The sequence below is a fragment of the Perognathus longimembris genome, chromosome 28 (assembly GCF_023159225.1).
Source record: "Perognathus longimembris pacificus isolate PPM17 chromosome 28, ASM2315922v1, whole genome shotgun sequence".
NCBI classification, from domain to species: Eukaryota; Metazoa; Chordata; class Mammalia; order Rodentia; family Heteromyidae; genus Perognathus; species Perognathus longimembris.
In genome coordinates, this window is record NC_063188.1 from 98,667,840 (window position 1) to 98,687,253 (window position 19,414).

The following is a 19,414-nucleotide window of genomic DNA, read 5'->3' on the forward strand; positions in this document are numbered from 1 at the left end:
CATTTAACAAAACAGTTTGTGATTACAATGCATCTTGATCAGTGTCACCCCTTTCATCATTCTTACCCATTCTTCCCCTAACCACCCCGTCCCTCACTATGCACTGAAGTTTTTACCGCATTCTCCCCTTTTCTTTTCTTCATTGGTCTACTTTCCTCCCCCACCCTATCCCACCTGTTTTAAGTACTTATTTCCTAGTGTTTGTTTTGTTGAAATTTGATTTAGCCTTTCTAACAAATTACACTTTGAGTTTTCCCTTGAATCTACATATCTCAGTACCAATCAGTTTTTTTAAAATACCAGTATGAATTAAAATATTTGCTATATTTGAATATTTAATCATTCTTGTACTTATTTTTTTTTTTTTGGCCAGTCCTGGGGCTTGGACTCAGGGCCTGAGCACTATCCCTGGCTTCCTTTTTGCTCAAGGCTAGCACTCTGCCACATGAGCCACAGCGCTACTTCTGGCTGTTTTCTAGATATGTGGTGCTGGAGAATCAAACCCAGGGCTTCATGTATACAAGGCGAGCTCTCTTGCCACTAGGCCATATTCCCAGCCCCTCTTGTACTTATTTATAGTGCAGAGTGTTCTATTTTGTTAGTAGAAGTTGACTCTGAACATGTATTTGTTTCTTTCATTTGGTCTGAGACTGGGACTCCAGCTTGGTACCTGATACTTTTGCTCATTGGCAAGCACTCTACCAGTGGAGCCAAGCCTCCAACTTCAACATTTATTGGCTTCTTATTGATATGCCTGTTTTAAGTCTTGGACCATTTTTGTATGTAGATCACTATCTTTTTCTTACTGATTGTAAGAAGTAGTTTGGGGGTTTTTTTGAGGGACTTTAAAAAATCTTTATTTTTTAAATAAAGTCTCTGTGTACTTTTTATGTAGTTTTCAGATTAGTTTATATGATGTACTATTTAGGAACATTTATTTTTTTAAAATTTTATTGACAAGGTGATGTACAGAGGGAGTACAGTTATATAACAAGGTAGTGAGTACATTTCTTATCATATTTGTTACACCCGCCCTCATTTTTCTTTCCCTTCCCTAGTTCAGATAAGCATATATGCAATATCCAGTGTACCAAAATCATATACAGTAACCACCTGGGGTATGCCACAGGAAATTCACCTAGTACATAAAACCTAACAACAACAATAAAATCCTCCTGTAAGAAGTAGTTTTTTCCCCCTATGTATTAATAGTTTGAGTCCAAGTTTTTAGTTGTCTTCTCAATCCCTATGTATTAATAGTTTGAGTCCAAGTTTTTAGTTGTCTTCTCAATTTAGGGCTTATGTTTTTAATTTTTCCTTTTTTTTTGAAGGTGAGGGTAGTGTGAAACAGGTCTTACTATGTAGCCCAGGCTAGCTTTGAACTCAAGATCCTTCTTGTTTTGTTTTGTTTTTTTCCAGTCCTGGGGCTTGAACTCAGGGCCTGAGCACTGTTCCTGGCTTCTTTTTGCTCAAGGCTAGCACCCTACCACTTGAGCCACAGCACCACATCTGGCTTTTTCTGTATATGTGGTGCTGAGGAATTGAACCCAGGGCTTCATGTATATGAGGTGAGCACTTTACCACTAGGCCATATTCTCAGCCCCTCAAGATTGTTCTGTTTCTACCTTATGCTAGGATTATAGGTGTAGACCACTTTGCTCGGCTTAGGTTTCTTCTTTTGATGAACAAAAGGTTTCATATAGTTGGCTTAATGAACTTCATTATGAATTTCACTGTTTTTCTCCAGGGGTTTAATAAAAGCATGAAGTATTATTCATTGCTAATCTGAAACCCTTTCAGAATAGTTCCTGAGTATCAGAGATGGAGGCTATAATGGAGGTTTGGCTCAAGTGGTAGAGCACTAACCTTAAGCAAAACAAAGCCAAGCTACAGTGCAAGGTCCTTAGTTCAAGCCTTAGTATTGGCATAGAAAATAATTATAACAGCTGGAGGCTAGTTGTGTGTGTCAGTCCTTATAGTCACAAGTGACTCTTTTGGAATTGTGTTATAATTAGCCAAACATAATACTGTCTCTCAATAAATGTTATATTTTAGTTTTTCACTAAGTTAAAAAAATACTGTTAGAGACCAACAATAATTAATTAGTTTAAAAGGCAGGAAAATATACACAAGAAACTGTGAACCTGTTCCCCCACAGGAAAACTGAGCAGAACATTTAAGGCTGAGCTTTTAATAGTTTCATTTCAGGCCCTGCTGACTCAGCAGGAACATAAATGCAAGGGAAGCAGCCGCCGCCACCCTAAGTAAACATATTCTGCTTTCTCTTCCTCCATTCCAAATTCCTCAGCTCTCTAAACACATGTCTGTGTCTTCCGCTGAAAGTAAGTTATGCCATCTTAAAATATTTGTCTTTGAGACAAGCCCGACATAAAAGGACAAAGACTATGATTTTATTTACATGAGGTGACTAACAAGGTCATAGAAGTGGAGAATAGAATGATGGTTGCCTGGAGTTTGGGAACCTGGGGAGTCATTAATTGATGAGCCTACCACTTCAATCAAATGAGATGAATACAACATTGTCCCTTTCGATGACAGTGCAGTGTCATACACTTCAAAACCTGTTATGGGTTAGGAGTGTAGCTCAGTAGTACCACACTTGCTTTAACATCAAGGCCTTACTTCTTTCTCCCAAACAGCCAAGGACTGCATATCTATTAAGAGGGTAGAGCTTGTATTTAGTGTTATTAGCACTATCAAAAAGAAAATAAGGCCAATGTGGTAGATTTTCTGTAAAGCCAAAGTTATTCTGAATCTGCGCTTTTCCAACTCCCTAAAAGTCTAAGAGATGGCCGTGGCCCGGTTGTTGGTGGTGCATGCCTGTAATCCTTACTCCTTATGAGGCTGGGATCACAGTTCAAAGCCAGCCTGGATACAAAAGTCTGTTGAGACTCTTAGCTCCAAGTAATCAACAACAACAATAAAAACGAATTGGAACTGTGACTTAATGATGTAGTGTCAGCCTTGAGCAAAACAACTAAGGGAAAGCACTCAAGTCCCCCAGTACTGTCACAAAATACAATGAAATTCTAAGAAATAAAAGTGATGGCCTTTCTAGTTTTAAAAACATCATCACTTAGCAGAAGTAAACAGCTAGAAATCCTGATGTGTGTATGTGTTGGGGGGGGAATTATCTCCTCTTAGGAAAAGTATATACTTTTGGTACCTAGAAAGATTGGCTGACAGGGTAGAGTTGTACAGAGTACCCTTGTCTCAGCTACCCTTGAAACCCTGAGAAGTTGTTCTGATGGCCTGGGAAGTGGGGATAGAACTTCCTGGTGCTGTTTTGCAGATCTGATGTGTTCACCCATGTGTAGAACACATAAAATGGACAGACTAGCACACAAAAACCATTGGCAACCACCCAGATGACTAAGCACCTGAGAAGATAAAGTCTGTGGAATCATAGGTGCGTGACTAATCCTAGCATTTGGGAGTCTGAGGCAGGAGGATTTTGAGTTTTGAGGCCAGCCTGAGCTACAGAGCAACACTTTGTCAAAAGGACTTTCTATAATTGTTTAGATTTCCTATTGCTACCGAAACAAGTGACTACAAATTTTCAGGCTGAAAAGAAAAACAAGATGTCCTTCACCCTCTGAACCGTGAGCCAACCAAGCCAACGAAATAGCAACCATGGGCTCCACTGTGAAGGTCTTGGTTGTTTTTTGTTTTTGTTTTTTAACTAACAATGACCTATATGTCCTGCTATCTGTTTTCAAAGAAAAATGCCCTATATTTCTTCTTTTCAAGGACTGCTGAGTACATTGATCTTAAGTTCCTTCAAGTTGGCCTCTAAATTATTTTACTATGGTTCAATGTCAGGTAATCTATCAGATTGTGAAAGTGGAAGTACTTAATGAAAAATATTTGAAATAAATTCAGAACTGTACTAACATTTAACTTATACTTCCAAATAAAAGCTTTTCTTACATTTCTAAAAAAAATTTTTTCAGGCTGAAAAAAATACAGATTTATCATCTTAGTTCTGCAGGTCAGAAGTCCAGTACTAAATTAAGGTGTCAGCAGGGTTGCATTCCTTTCTGGAGGCCCTGGACACAATTTCCTGCTCATTTAAGTTGTTGACAGAATTCAGTTCCTTGCTGTTGTAAACCGTGGTCTGCTTTGCTGGCTAGTGAGTGAGGCTGCCCTAGCTTCTAGAGACCTTGACTCCAAGCCTTCTTTTTGCATCTTCAAAGCCAGCTACAATAGTCCAAGACTTAGTCAAATCCTCTCTGTCAATTTTCTTCTGTCTCCTTACTTTCTGTTGATTTTTTTTTGTGTGCTGGTCCTGAGGCTTGAACTCAGGGCAGGGTGCTGTTGTTGAGCTTTTCTCCTAGAGGCCAGCACTCCACTACTCCACTTCTGGCTTTTTGATGGTTAAATGGAGATAACAATCTTATGGACTTTCCTGCCCAGGCTTGGCTTCGAACTGCAATCCTCAGATCTTAGCCTCTCAGGTCTCTAGGATTACAGGCCTGAGCCATTGGCAGCCACCTTCTGTTAACTCTTAGAATTCAGCTAGCCCCACCCAGATAATCCAAGATAATCTCCCTATTGTAAGGGTAACTGTTTATTAAGCTTAACTCTAATACAGCCTTAATTTCTCTTTGCCATGTAAGGTAGCATCGTCATAAATTCTGGAATTGGGACATAGTATCTTTTGGGGAGTACTGTTTTGCCTAAGACATTCAGTTGACCTGGGATCTTGTTAGGATCTTTAACAGGTCATTTGTTCTTTTCCTTTTTCTTTTTTTTTCTTTTTGAATTTTTTTTTATTGTCAAACTGATATACAGAGTGGTTATAGTTTCATACTTTAGGCATTGGATACATTTCTTGTACTGTTTGTTACCTCCTCCCTCATTCCCCCCTCTCCCCCTTTCCCTTTCTCCCCATGAGTTTTTCACCCTTCCCCCCACCATGAGTTGTTCAGTAGATTTACACTAAATAGTTTTGCAAGTATTGCTTTTGTAGTCGTTTGTCTTTTTTACCCTATGTCTCTCAATTTTGGTATTCCCTTACAGTTTCCTAGTTCTAATACCAGTATACACGGTTTCCAATGTACTCAGGTAAGATACAGAGATAGTGAAGGTACGACCACAGGAAGGGCATACAAGAGGATCATCAGTAATAGAAGCTATGGTTTCACATCGTATGTTGAAAGTCATTACAACAATGATGTAACAGTCGTTTCCATAACATGGAGTTCATTTCACTTAGCATCATCTTTTGTGTTCATAGGGGTATAGCTATTGGGCTCTTGTGATCCTCTGCTATGACTAGCCTAAACCTGTGATTATTCCCTATAAGGGAGACCATAGAGTCCATGTTTCTTTGGGTCTGGCTCACTTCACTTAGTATAATTTTTTCCAAGTCCTTCCATTTCCTTACAAATGGGGCAGTGTCATTCTTTCTGATGGAGGCATTCCATTGTGTATATGTGTATTGTGTATATGTACCATCCTTTTCCTTTTTCATAAAAAACAATTCAATGTCCTACAGTAGTGGAGTAGGTCAGGTTTCTTGAGCTTGGTCTTGAGTGCTGTGCTCTTTGCTCAAGCATAGTCTAGTATCATTCCTGTTTTACATGTGAGCAAATTGCATTTGGGAGAAGTGATGAAAACAATTCTGCTGGTGGGTGAATACTCAAACCTTTCACCATAGCTTAAAGGTTTGGCTAGCAATCGTGCTCACATGGCAGTGCATAGTAATTAGAAACCAGTGCTTTGATTTTTGTTTCAAGCTTTCAGTTTTTCTAACACATTGTTATTCATGTTCATGGACATGGTTAAAAAGAAATTTTTAAAACCCAAAAGCATATATATGAAAATTGGATTGGAAGGAATTGAATTATAAAATACTTTAAAAATAAAATGATGTCTTTGAAAATAGAAAACCCTAGATTTTTGGCTTGTGCTAAATCACGAACTGCCTTTTGAAGTGAGAATGTTGTTTTCTCTGAGATCATAGACATCTCTGCCAAGAGAGCTTGAATTTGTAATAGGGTGGGTGGAGAAGCCCAATATTTTTTTAGTGAGATATTTGACTGTCATGTTTTGTTATACTAAAGAGAAAGAGCTTGGCAAGTTTGAGTAACAGCAGAAAGGCCCCTAGGGCTGTGCTGTGGTGTGTGTGTATACATGCATGTGCATATGTGTATTCACATGTGTACACACCTGGAGGGAGGGATGGTGAATGAAGGAGTGACTACAAGAGGAGGGCCACTGGTGCAGAGTCCTATAGAGTGGTGTTCAAAGCATCGAGTAGGCCTGTGTATTTGAACGTTGATGGACCCAACATAGTACATATGGCCTTATTCCCTATAACTCCATCATCAAGTAGATGTGGTGACCATTTAATTTATCACCCAAATGAAGATACTTTTGAGAATGAAAGGGTCAGTGTTAATTATGCTGGAATAACAGGCATAGAGCAGTAGTTACAGACCAGTTCCCAACCACTCCAATAAGTACTAATATCGCCTAGAAACCGTTCACTGAAACTACAGGGTCAGCCACATATGTCTTCTTTCTCAAATCCTTTTCCCTTTTCAGTCATATCTATTACTGAGAAGGGACCACTAAGTAAACTCGAGAACAGAAGCCCAGCCCCATTGCCCTTCCTATGGTACCCTTGTTTTTTCAGACTCCAGTTTTAGCTTTGGCTCTTCCATGTCAAGCCAGTCTTATTAATGTGATTTCAGAGTAAAAGTTTAAAAGCATATAGGAAAATAAAACCTTAAACATTTCACACATGTGCTTTTCCCAGTAGAAACTTTGCTACACCATACTACTTTTCATGGATGACATGACCTAGTTACATGTTCCCAGATGACATCAGGCAGAGTGGGTGTGGTCCAATTTTAACCTCTTTCAGAGTAATCCTGTTTGTTTTGGATGCATGGGCCCCTATGGTGGATAGTTAAGAAGCCTGCCCTTTTCAGCAGTCACATAAAGTAGTAGTACATCTAATACTTTCAGGAACTAAGAAATCTTTACATTGTTGACTTGATTTTTTTTTCAAATTTTTATTATCAAACTGATGTAAAGAGAAGTTACAGTTTCATACATTAGGCATTGGATACATTTCTTGTACTGTTTGTTACCTCCTCCCTCATTCCCCCCCTTCCCCCTTTCCTTTCCCCACCATGAGTTGTTCAGTTCACTTAGACCAAACAGTTTTGCAAGTATTGCTTTTGTAGTTGTTTGTCTTTTTTTACCCTATGTCTCACGATTTTGGTATTCCCTTTCAATTTCCTATTCCTAATACCAGTATAGACGGTTTCCAATATACTCAGATAAGATTACAGAGATAGTGTAGACACAACCACAGGAAGGTGATACAAGAACATCATCAATAGTAGAAGCTACAGATACACATGGGACATTGAAAGTAGTTACAACTATGATATAACAATCGTTTCCATAACATGGAGTTCATTTCACTTAGCACCATCTTATGTGATCATAAGGGTATAGCTATTGGGCTCTTGTGATCCTCTGCTGTGACTAGCCTAAACCTGTGCTAATTATTCCCAATAAGAGAGACCATAGAGTCCATGTTTCTTTGGGTCTGGCTCACTTCACTTAGTATAATTTTTTCCAAGTCCTTCCATTTCCTTACAAATGGGGCAATGTCATTCTGACTTGATTTAAAAAAAAAAAAACAGTATCAGTGAACTGAATCTACATGATGAGAATTAGTGGGACTTTATTTCTTGCTCTCTTTGTATACATTGCTCTCTATAGCTGGGCCTTTAGGGAGCTCAGCAGGCCCCCCCTCAAGGAGCTCTAAATCCTTTACTGAGGAATGAGTTATTTTATATTACGACAATATTTTTTATGCTGGTCCTGGGGCTTGAACTCAGTGCCTGGACACTGTCCCTGAGCTTTTGTGCTCAAGAATAGCTTTTATGGCCTGGGAATGTGGCTTAGTAGCAGAGTGCTTGCCTAGCATGCATGAAGCCCTGAGTTTGATTCCTCAGCACCACATCACCACATAAACAGAAAAAGCCAGAAGTAGCACTGTGGCTCAAAAGGTAGAGTGCTAGCCTTGAGCAAAAAGAAGCTGGGGTGGGGGGGAGGCTGTGAGTGCTTGCTTCATATACATGGAGCCCTAGGTTCGATTCCTCAGTACCACATATATAGAAAAGGCCTGAAGTGGCGCTGTGGCTCAAGTTGGCAGAGTGCTAGCCTTGAGCAACACACAAAAAAAGAAGAAGAAGTGGGGCTGGGAATATGGCCTAGTGGCAAGAGTGCTTGCCTCGTATACATGAGGCCCTGGGTTCGATTCCTCAGCACCACATATACAGAAATGGCCAGAAGTGGCGCTGTGGCTCAAGTGGCAGAGTGCTAGCCTTGAGCAAAAAAGAAGCCAGGGACAGTGCTCAGGCCCTGAGTTCACGGCCTAGGACTGGCCAAAAAAAAAAAGAAGAAGAAGAAGCAGCTACAGCAGCCAGGGACAGCGCTCAGGCCCTGAGTTCAAGCCCCCATGTCTGGCAAAAATAAATAAATAAGATAACCCAGTATATTGTCATCTAGAATTTAGGAGGCTCAAGACTGAAAAAAAAAAACAAAACCAAATAGCTTCTGTGCTTTGCAACTTGAGCCATGACTCCATTTTCAGCTTTTTGGTGTTTAATTGGAGAGAAGAGTCTCATGGACTGTTCTGCCTGGGCTAGCTTTGAACCTCGATCTTCAGATCTCAGCCTCATGAGTAACTTGGATTACATACATGAGATGCCAGTGCCTTGCTATATTATAACAATGTTAAACAGTTAATGTAAGCCTAGTTGAGAATGTGGGATCTTATTATCTACCTGGTCTTTCATTGACTACAGGAAATAAGCCCTTTCCTAAAGTGGCTTGACTTCCTTCCCACCTCATAAAATAGACATATTTAATGTTTATATTTAGCCAAATACTGACGACACTTTGTGGCATTTCACATTTCTTCCAAACTGCATCTGAAGATTTCACTTTCATTTTTCTAGCCAGGAAACACAAAGGATTCATCCGGAAATAAGTAGAAACTCCATACTCTGCCCATTTATCAGGTAAAGAACAAGAAAATCTGTTTATTTTCAGCATTTGTAGTGCCAGGTGAAATGTCTTTAATTAATTAATTTAATTAATTATAGCAGTTTCACCTTGATGTGGAAACATAAAGGTCGTGTGTTATCCCATCTTTTAATTTCTGGGCTTAAATGACATAGCTTATTTAATTGTTTATTCCTAAGCAGTATCTAGACAGCTAGAACCAGACAAAAATCAGAAAATCAGTAAGATTTTTTTATTTCATATTCAATCCACTGTTTTATTTATTCATAGATTTACTTATCAAGCACCTTCAAGTCCAAAAATAAACTATTTATACTCATAGTTTGTGTATGTATGCAAAACTGTGTATGGGCACCATTGGCTCAAACCTGTAATCCTAACTACTTGGGAGATAGAAGTTGGGAGGATCATGGTTTGAGGGCAGCACGAGAAGGAGTTTGTGAGACCTCTTTTTAACTGGGAGCTGGGTTTGGCAGCATTTGCCTCTTGTTCTAGTTACAACAGAACCATGAAATAGGCAGATTGTGGCCCAGGCTCTAGCCTGGGTAGGAAGTGAAACCCTATGTCAAAAATAACCAGCACAATAAAGGGCTGTAGGTATAGCTTATTGGTAGAAAACTTGCCCAGCTAGCCCTGAGTTCAAACCCCAGTATAACAAAAAATTATTTAATAGCTCTTATATTTCCTGATAGTTAGCAGATTATATTGAATTTTAAATAACCTAGATATTTAACTATAGGAAGGTAATTTAATTATGGGATATCCACAAAGAGGAATATTATTCTATTCCAGTAGTATTTTAATTGCATGGTAGCATGTATACAAATGTATACAATTATTAGGTAGAGAAAAAAGGTAATATAGTGCATTGTTTGACCAGGAGACAGAACAGGAAAAAAATTCTGTTCACTCTTGCAAGTTACTGTACCACCTGAGCCATGCCACAACCCCAGAAAAATTAAGTTGTATATTTGAGATAGCAGGATGATACTTATATTTTCTTTTTTATAACTTTATGTATTTTAAAATATTTTGCAGTGAATATTCTTTTACTTTTGATCCTAACCAAAAGGCTGAAAAGCCTCTTAAATTTTCTCTTATAATCAGATAAAAACATTATGCCTGAAGTAGGGCACTGATGGCTCACACCTGTAATCTTAGCTACTTAAGAGGCTGAGATCCAGCCCAGGCAGGAAAGTCATCTCTAATTAACCACCAAAAAGCCAGAAATGGAGCTGTGGCTCAAGTGGTAGAGCACTAACTTGGAGCACAAAAGCTCAGGGACAGCATCTAGGAACTGAGTTCAAGCCCTAGGACCAGCACACACACAACTAACCAGAAAACATTGTGCTGGAGGTTACACTCAGGACCTTGCACATGCTAGGAAAACTTTACCAATGAGCTGTACACTCAGCTCATATAATCAGAACATTTCTCAGAACACCACTGTTTAGTGTAACTCATGCCTACTGTTTTATATTCATGAACACCCTGAATTTGAGGGCTTTTTTTCTTTCTCGGTATGCCTCATTTTTAGAGAGCTAGAAAGTGACATAACAGAATTTGAGAGACTAGCTCCCAAGCAGAATCCTCTGTAGCTCTGTATGTTCCCCTTTTTATACATCCACGAATAGGAAATACTCTGCAGGGCAGCCAGCCATCTTTGGACGGCTGTGATTTTTAGGAAACTGTTTCTTATATGCTAAGCAAAAATATGTCCCCTTGTGACTCCCACACACAGGGGTCCTGATCCTGTTTGAGGGGGGTCACCAAAAATAATTCCAGTTCTTCTTTCACATTTATAGTAACCCAACCATGAGTTCAAGCCTTAGCACCGCAAAAAAGAACACACACACACACATACAAGTCAATAGCTCTCAACTGTTGTTGTACAAACAATATGACTTTATCCCAGGATCTTGTTAAAAGGCTGAGGCATTTCTCAGCCAGATGTGCATGGGATGTGCCAGTAGAAGGAAGATTAAAGGGTGAGCAGCCAGAGAACCACAAGTGTCCTCTACAGACTTTACATTTAATATAGTTGTGTATTTATGTATAGGAACAATGAGACCTAAAATAAAATGAAAGTAGGTAAATACTCCTTTCAGTTTGCAGAGATATTCTGAACCAGAATTCAGCTTACTGTATCTACATTCTTGGTTCCTTTCCTGACCTTTTTTTAGCTTGTTATTGGAAGTGTAGCTTTTAGTTATAAAAGCAATGCAATTTATAAAAGATCCATTAGTCTTGTCTCACTGGGCTCTGGTGGCTCACACCTGTAATCCTAGCTACTCAGGAAGCTGAGATGTGATGTTTGAGGTTTAAAGCTAGTCCGAGTACACAAATCTGTACACAAATCTCATTTCCGGTTAGCCTATTAAAAACCTGGAAGTGGCAGTGTGGCACAAGTGATAGAACACTAACCTTGAGTTCAAGCCTTAGTACTGGCACAGAAAGGAAGAAAAGGGAGAAAGGAAGAAAGAAAGGAAATGAAAGAAACAAGCAAGCAATCTAGAGGAGACTCGGTTTCACTTTCCTGTCTGTCTAATTTTTCTTTTCTTTTCCATCTATGGAAATACAGTTGTTTGGTCGTGTGTGTGTGTGTGTACGCACGCGTGCGCGCACTATGCTGTGCCATTTAGACAATTACTTTGTATTTATTCATCTACCCATCTTTGCTATTTAATTGTACTCAGATACTCAGCCAGGTGAGAGTCTCAATATAGTACTGCTGGAGCACAAATCTTTGCTGAGGGTTAATTTAACCATCTAAGAAATTGGGAACATTACAGTTTTCTCTGGCTCATGATCCTTTAGTTATGTAACAGTAATGTCAATATTTTATATAATTTCCTTTACTTAAGCCTAAGACATTTTCAAAATGAAAAAAATTTACTTTTTATTGCTTCTGGTCCTATTTACTTCATGTTTTTCTTTTCTTTCTTTTAGTTATAGGTAAACATTGAAGACTCCAGACAATAAATCAGTATTTCTACAGAGAAACGGCAGAGAAGTCAGTATTGAATGTAGTAAACTGGCTTTCTTCTTCAGGAAAATCTATACCAGGCCTCCTTCGTTATCTTGGTTGATGCCATACTGCAAGTGGACTAATCTGAACCTTTCCACTTAAGACATAATAATGTACAAGCCTTAGAACTCCTCGTTCTCAAGTTGCTATTTATGTACATAATTAAAACCTAAATTTAAAAACAATCATCCTGTTCTCTTTACTGATATTTCCAGGGGACAGGTTCAGTGTCTCTGGTGCTCATGTGTGTGATGTGGTGTGTGTATGTGTGAGTGATGTGTGTATGTGGTGTGTTTCTGTGTGAATGCATGTGGGGGTGCACAGTGTATATGTGCTGTTAGACAACTCTTAATGCATCTTAGGGCAATTATCGGCTGTTGTAGTCTGCAGAGGCCGAAGTTTCCAAGCCCAGAAGGGAGTAGAGGAGAAGGAGCATTGGATGTTTTGCAAACCAGAACAAGGAACAAAACTTGTAACTAACAGTTTGCCTGCACTAATTAGAAGCATACAAAAGAAAACAGTAATGGTGACCTTTGTGTGACTGTCACCTCCCAGTTTGTAGAAATCTTCCGGTTCTTGAATGGCAGTGAGAGAGTCATAATGAAGTAGTGTCTATAGATGAATGGAGATGTAGCTGTGTGCGTTGGCTCTGTTGTGTGTGGTTTGTATCCTCCTTTGTGGCTCCTGAATGCACAGTTCATGGAACTCTGCCTTCCCAGGGTGAGTGGCACCAGAAGGAGCCTCTTTTGACTTGTCAGCCAGCCAAGAAGGATGGCAGGGACCCAGCATTTAAAAAAGAAAATAGAATTTCCAAATTTCAGTCCTATTTGGGGACTTATAAACCCTTATATTCTGGTATTTGTTTAATCCCAGCTCAGTGGCCCTCCACAATTGATAGCAGCTAGGAAGGTAACAATATATGAATAGACATGCACATGTTTAATGTTAAATACGTTTTTGTGTGTGCTGCTCCTAGAGCTTGAGCTTAAGGACTGGGCACTGTGCCTGAGCCTTTGTGCTCAAGACTAGCACTCTACCACTTTAGCCACAGCTGTACTTCTGCCTTTTGGGTGGTTAGTTGGAGATAAGAGTCTCCTGGACTTTCCTGCCCAGGCTGACTTCGTAACTGCAGTCCTCAGATCTCAGCCTCCTAAATAGCTAGGATTACAGGCATGAGCCACTGGTGGCTCGTTCTAATGTTAAATATTTTAATAGAGCCCAAGAGGCAGAAAATGAGGCTGGTGTTGAGATCAATGAGCTGCAGAAAATTTTTCCCTAGGTAAAGTTCCTTTTGTGTTACTACACTGATTTAAATATTTAAAGCTGTTTCTAAATTATAAATACACTATTATTATTTAGGTTTTCTCCATTTGACTGGGCTTCCTGTGTCACCTAGGCTACATAGAAATTCCATGAGATTCTTCATTGAGATTGCTTCATTTGCAGAAGATTGCAAAGACATGACCCCATACTTCAGCATACTTTGAAGATTATTAGTCAGTAGGTACTTAGGTGCCTCCTACCTGTAAGGTAGTATTTCCATTGCTAACCCTTCTGTCAGTATTCAACTGTTGATTGAAAATATTCTAACTTTTCCTTGGGGTGGTGGGGTAGTAGAGTGGTGAGTATCACAGACTCCCCTAGTAGTGTCTGATTTGGAACCTTGTAACTGGAATTGTGGAGTTGTCTTTGAACTATTTGATTTACAGACTATTGCTCAAAGTTATCTTTGTCTTTTGTGGTTGCTTGTATACTTGGATCATGAGTGAGAGAGAATATAAAATAGGGCTTAGTAGTGATGGTTCACACCTGTAATCCTACCTACTCAGGAGGCTGAGATCTGAGGATTGCAGTTTGAAGCCAGCCCTGGTAGAAAAGTACATGAGACTCTTCTCCAATTAACCACCAGAAAACTGGAAGTAGTGCTGTGGCTCAAAGTGGTAGAGTGCTAGCCTTCAGCAGAATTGTTCAAAGACAGTGCCCAGGCCCTAAGTTCAAGCTTCATGACCAACTGAAAAATATAATAATATAAAATAGGCGTATTTGTGGTATAGCTCCGCAGGTAATCGGCTCTTGAACTCAGGTCCTTTAACTAAATCAGCTTTATCACCCATAGCTGATGTTCTACCAATTGAACCATTTCTTTACTTCTGACTTTTTGCTGGTTAATTGGAGACAAGAGTTTTGATTTGTCTGTCTGGTCTGGCTCTGAACTGCAACACTCAGTTCTCAGATTTCAGAATATTTAGGATTATAGGCATGAGCCATCACTGCCCCATTAAAATTGTGTTTTAATATCTTGCATTTCTCTAACTCTATACTTTTCAAAGTGCCATTTTGTGTCTTTCCTCCTTTATTCCTGAACTCAGTAAGTTTGTTCTGTTTTTTTTTAACCTGTCTCAATGTATATATGTATGTATGTATGTATGTATGTATGTATGTATTTATGCTGGTCCTGGAGCTTGAACTCGGGCTGGGCACTGTCCCTGAGCATCTGTGCTCAAAGCTAGCACTCTTACCACTTGAGTTACAGCTTCACCTCTGGCTTTTTAGTGGTTAATTGGAGATAAGGGTTTTACAGACTTTCCAACCTGACTGGCTTCAAACAGCAGCTCTCAGATCTCATCCTCTCAGTAGCTAAGATTACAGGCATGAGCCACTGGCACCCTGCTCTACTTACTTTTATATACTTTTTTATGTGTGTTATACAGCTTTTGTTCTGGCACAATAGCAGCCAATATAATGCAGAACATTTACCCTAACAAATCAATGATGTTATATATGCAAATAGTCTGAAGAAAATCCGTATGTGTTTACACATACAGATGGAAAAATGTGACTTGCTCTAGGCTAAAGAGGAAGTCCATGACCATTAAAATTTGGTCATGTGAGAAGTATTAATTTTTTCCAAGTGTGAAAATAGAACTCAGAATTCTTGACTGCAGAGAAAAACTGGGTAGGCATTATGTTGTCATTTATTAATTAGTGTACTTCACATTTGTTGTTTGGGAAAAAATCTTAATATTTAAAGAACAATTTAGCCAAGCACTGGTGGCTCACACCTGTAATCCTAGCTACTCAGGAGACTGAGATCTGAGGATTGTTATTCAAAGCCAGCCTGGGCAGGAAAGTCTGTGACACTCAATAAACCACTCAGAAAAGGCCAGGCATGGCTCTGTGGCACTAGTCTTGAGCACAAAGAGGCACCTAGGCCCAGGGTTCAAGCCCCAGGACCTGAAAAAGATAAAAATAAAGAAAAGCCTTCTTTGTGAGCAGCAGGATTTATGCTTCTTGTATCAAATGGAATTATTTATTGAGAGTATGAAAGTTTGTACTTTTTAGTTCAGTGCATTCACACAGTGTAATGCAGAAAGAATTTGGAGAAAATCAGTAAAATATCCATGGAACTAAACTCCGCAGATCTCAGCCTCCTGAGTAGCTAGGATTACAGAGGTGAGCATTGGCCCCGAGCATTAAACTCTTTTTCAATGTTTAAGTTTTTTTTTTTTTGCCAGCCCTGGGGCTTGAACTCAGGGAATAGGCACCACCCCTGAGCTTCTTTTGCTCAAGGCTAGCACTCTACCACTTGAGCCACAGTGCCACTTCTGGCTACCAAGGAATCAAACCCAGGGCAAGCACTCTACTAAGCCATATTCCCAGCCCCTTACTTTTCATTAAGGATAAATTTATTTGAAATAATGGTTTTGTTTTTCACCCTGTAAACCTGCCTGATGCTTTGTGGTGGTTGTTTTTTAATCTGTTCAAGTTTCAAATCAGCAATTAGCCATTATATAGTAATAAAGGTACAGTACAAATTAGGTCAAACTGCAGACATGATCAAAGTTCAGACTTATTGATATCTATAAAATGACCAAGGAAGTTTCTGGGTAGAACAGTTTGTTCTTACAAGCATTTTGTTCACTTAGTGGTACTGAATCCTTCCCTTATATTCTGTATTTAAGGGACCTTTATCTTCTCAGTCAACTCTAGGGCTCTGTTGCTGCATTCTGGAAGGAAAAAGAATAGCAAGACCAATGACTCTTCTTCCTGCTCATTCCAGCCTGTGAAATAACCTGATTCAAGATCTGTATGGACCATGTGAAAACACCTGGGAGAAATGCCAGGGAGCCTCCCTCACTCAACGCTGCCTTTGATGGTAGTATAGAAAAGGTAAAAGCAAAGATAGAGAAAATGCGAGATTCACAGACTGTTCCCCACACCCCAAAGGAAAGACATAGTGAGTCTTTCAAATGCTAGGATGATGCAATGCTGGGAGGTTTTTAGAAGGGAGCCTAAATTTGTGTCCCATCAGCAGAATGATCTTAAATGCTTTCTTCACTACAGGGAAACATTAGCTTTTAACTATCAGCCATCTAAATTATCTTCTGTATCTCTTCTAATTTATGAGAAAATGGCCTCCAGGTAATGGTGGTGTTTGGATACACACATTATTTTCTCCTGGAACCCCAGGAGACAAGAAGAAAGGGGTTTTAAAGATAGCATTAGCACACAAGGGTAAACAGTTGGTGAGAGTTTGATCAGTGTGTATTAGGTTATGGTTAGATCGAATTTCTAATGTGTTGTTGCAATAGATTGCAATACAGGGTTTAATAAATGGATGACAAGAACTTCCTGTATACTTCAAAAAGCTAGAAGAAAGGAATTTAACTTTTTACCACAAATAAAGATAAATATTTAAAAATGATGAATGGGGGCTGGGAATATGGCCTAGTGGCAAGAGTGCTTGCCTCGTATACATGAAGGCCTGGGTTTGATTCCCCAGCACCACATATATAGAAAACGGCCAGAAGTGGTGCTGTGATTCAAGTGGTGGAGTGCTAGCCTTGAGCAAAAAGAAGCCAGGGACAGTGCTCAGGCCCTGAGTCCAAGGCCCAGGCCTGGCAAAAAAAAAAAAAAAAAAGCAAAAAATGATGAATGATTGAGGACATAGATAGGTTTACCTATCTATGATTTAAGCATACAATAAGCCATCTCAATACCACATAAATATGTGTAGCTTTTATGTTTCTACATGCCTCTTAACAATTAACCAGGTGTGATGATTCACACCTGTAATCCCAGCACTTAGAAGGCTGAGGCAGGAGGATCATGAGTTTAGATTTAGACTAGGCTACATAGTGAGACACTATCATAAAAGGGAGCTAGGTGTTGATGGCTCATCCTATAATCCTAACTACTCAGGAGGCTGAGATATGAGGAATGTGGTTCAAAACCAGCTGGGTAGGAAAGTATGAGACTCTTTATCTCCACTTAACTACCAAAAAAGCTTGAAGTAGAGCTGTAGCTCCAGTGGTAGAGTATTATTAGCCTTGAGCAAAAAGAAGCTCAGGGACAGTGCTCAGGCCCTGAGTTCAAGCCCTAGGTCCAGTGCGCGTGCACTCACACAAAATATGGGGCTGGAAATGTAACTTATTCCCAGTGAGAAGTGTGTGCTTACTGTGCTCAAGGCCCTGGGTTCTATCCTTTAGTACCCCTCAAAACTTTTAATTTCAAGCCAGGTGCTGGTGGCTCATGCCTTTAATCCTAACTACTCATGAGGCTGAGCTTTGAGGATCGCTGTTCAAAGCCAGCCCTGGCAGGAAAGTCTGTAGGATTCTTATCTCCAATTATCCACCAAAAAACCAGAAGTGGAGCTGTGACTCAAAGTGGTAGAGTACTAGGCTTGAACAAAAGAGCTCAGGGAAAAGTACCCAGGCCCTGAGTTTAAGCCCTACAACCCCCCCCCCCCCAATTAATCTCAAAATTAACAAACATTAGCACAGGAAAACAGGTGTGTGTGTGTGGAGGGGTGGCAGCAATAGAACTTGTGCTGTTTTTTTTTTCTTTTTGCAACCACTTTAGAGGAATTGTTTAATTCTTAAAACTTTGCACATGTAACACTGATACAAATAAAAATAATACAAATAAAATTATTACAAATTCTATAAAAATAAAGAGGCTAATATTAAAATCTTATGTTTACCTGGTAAATTTAGCTGCTGTGTGCCTTTCAGCCCTTCCTGAAAGGCACATATGCAGTCCATCTCTCCCCATTTGGACCTGTTGGTTTTTGTGCTGAGGATCAAGTGTAGGCCTCACACGTGCTAGACAACTACTCTACTACTGATCAACACACTCAGCCCTGCCCTCCCTATTTTTATTATTATAAAGGTGATGTACAAAGGGATTACAGTTATATAAGTCAGGTAAAGAGAACATTTCTTTTTGGACCATGTCACCCCTTCCTTCTGCCAGTGTTTCCCTCCAATTTCCACCTACAAGTTGTATAGTAGTTCGTTTTCAACATAGTGTCTAGTGAGTACCACTACTGTGTTCGTTCAGTTTGTCCCTCCATTTTTGTGCCCCCCTTTGCCCTCCCAAAGATAGATAAATGAATACGACAAAAAGAAAACAGAAACAATAACAAAGGAAATAAAACTCTTGTTTCCTTTCTATTTAAGTTTTAGAGGGTTATGGCCTGTCTTTGTGTCTGTGACATTTTGTTAGTCAAACTTGATTCATTTTCTGAATCTTTTGTGAAGCATGCAATCCATAATTACAACATTGCTCATGAGAGAGGCTATGACGGGGTTGGGGAGCATATTTTCTGAGATTGGAAATTCTGTCATTGTGTGAAGAAAAAGCAGAGCCTGGCAGTGTATTGTTAGCCTTTGCTGAGTCTCTGCTGAACTGGAAGAGGCCATGGTGTGCCCAGGGCCTTTTTCACCCCATACACTGCTCTTGCCTGTGTGTGAGAATGTGTCTCCTTTCTATACTTCCTCTCAACCTTATCAAGCCCCCCTCCTTGCCTTGTTTTACTGACTCTGTGGCTCTGCTGACCTAATGATGCTTATTAACTTATTACAGACTTATTTGGGAGCATTACTGTTTTCTCCTTTGGACACTTCCTGTTCTTATTACTCATCAGCAGAATGAGAGATCTAGAAAAAAGTTGCATCTTTACAAACTTTCTTGTGTGGTACTAGGAATCGAACCCAGTGCTTGGCACTTGCTAAGTAAGCTCTCTACCACTACGCACCACACTCCATCCTCAGAATCTTTTGTTTGGCAGTACTGAGATCTAAATTCAAAGACTCATGCTTGCTAGGCAAGCAGGCACTCTATGATTTGAGCCACACTCCCAGCCCTTTGAAATAGCATATTTCATTTTTGCCCAGGCTGTTGTGGAGCACACTCCTTTGTGTCTCCTGCCTAGCTGCAACTACAGTTGTAAACTTCTTCATTTCGCTTATTGGTTGAGATAGAGTAGTCTTATTAACATATTGCCTGGGGGGCCTCAAATCATAT

At 39.7% G+C, this 19,414-nt stretch overlaps 1 protein-coding gene across 3 annotated transcripts in view; it reads left to right on the plus strand.

Annotated features, from left to right (window-relative positions):
* Apoo (apolipoprotein O) overlaps positions 1-12,291 on the plus strand; it is a 54,059-nt gene extending 41,768 nt beyond the window's left edge. For all 3 annotated transcript variants that reach the window (XM_048336165.1, XM_048336164.1, XM_048336166.1), the window contains 2 exons: positions 9,012-9,074; positions 12,028-12,291. In XM_048336165.1, coding sequence (XP_048192122.1) covers positions 9,012-9,047 — 36 coding nt within the window. In that variant the 3' untranslated portion in view covers positions 9,048-9,074; positions 12,028-12,291. The remainder of the gene's footprint in view (positions 1-9,011; positions 9,075-12,027) is intronic.
* Positions 12,292-19,414: the final 7,123 nt, after the last annotated feature.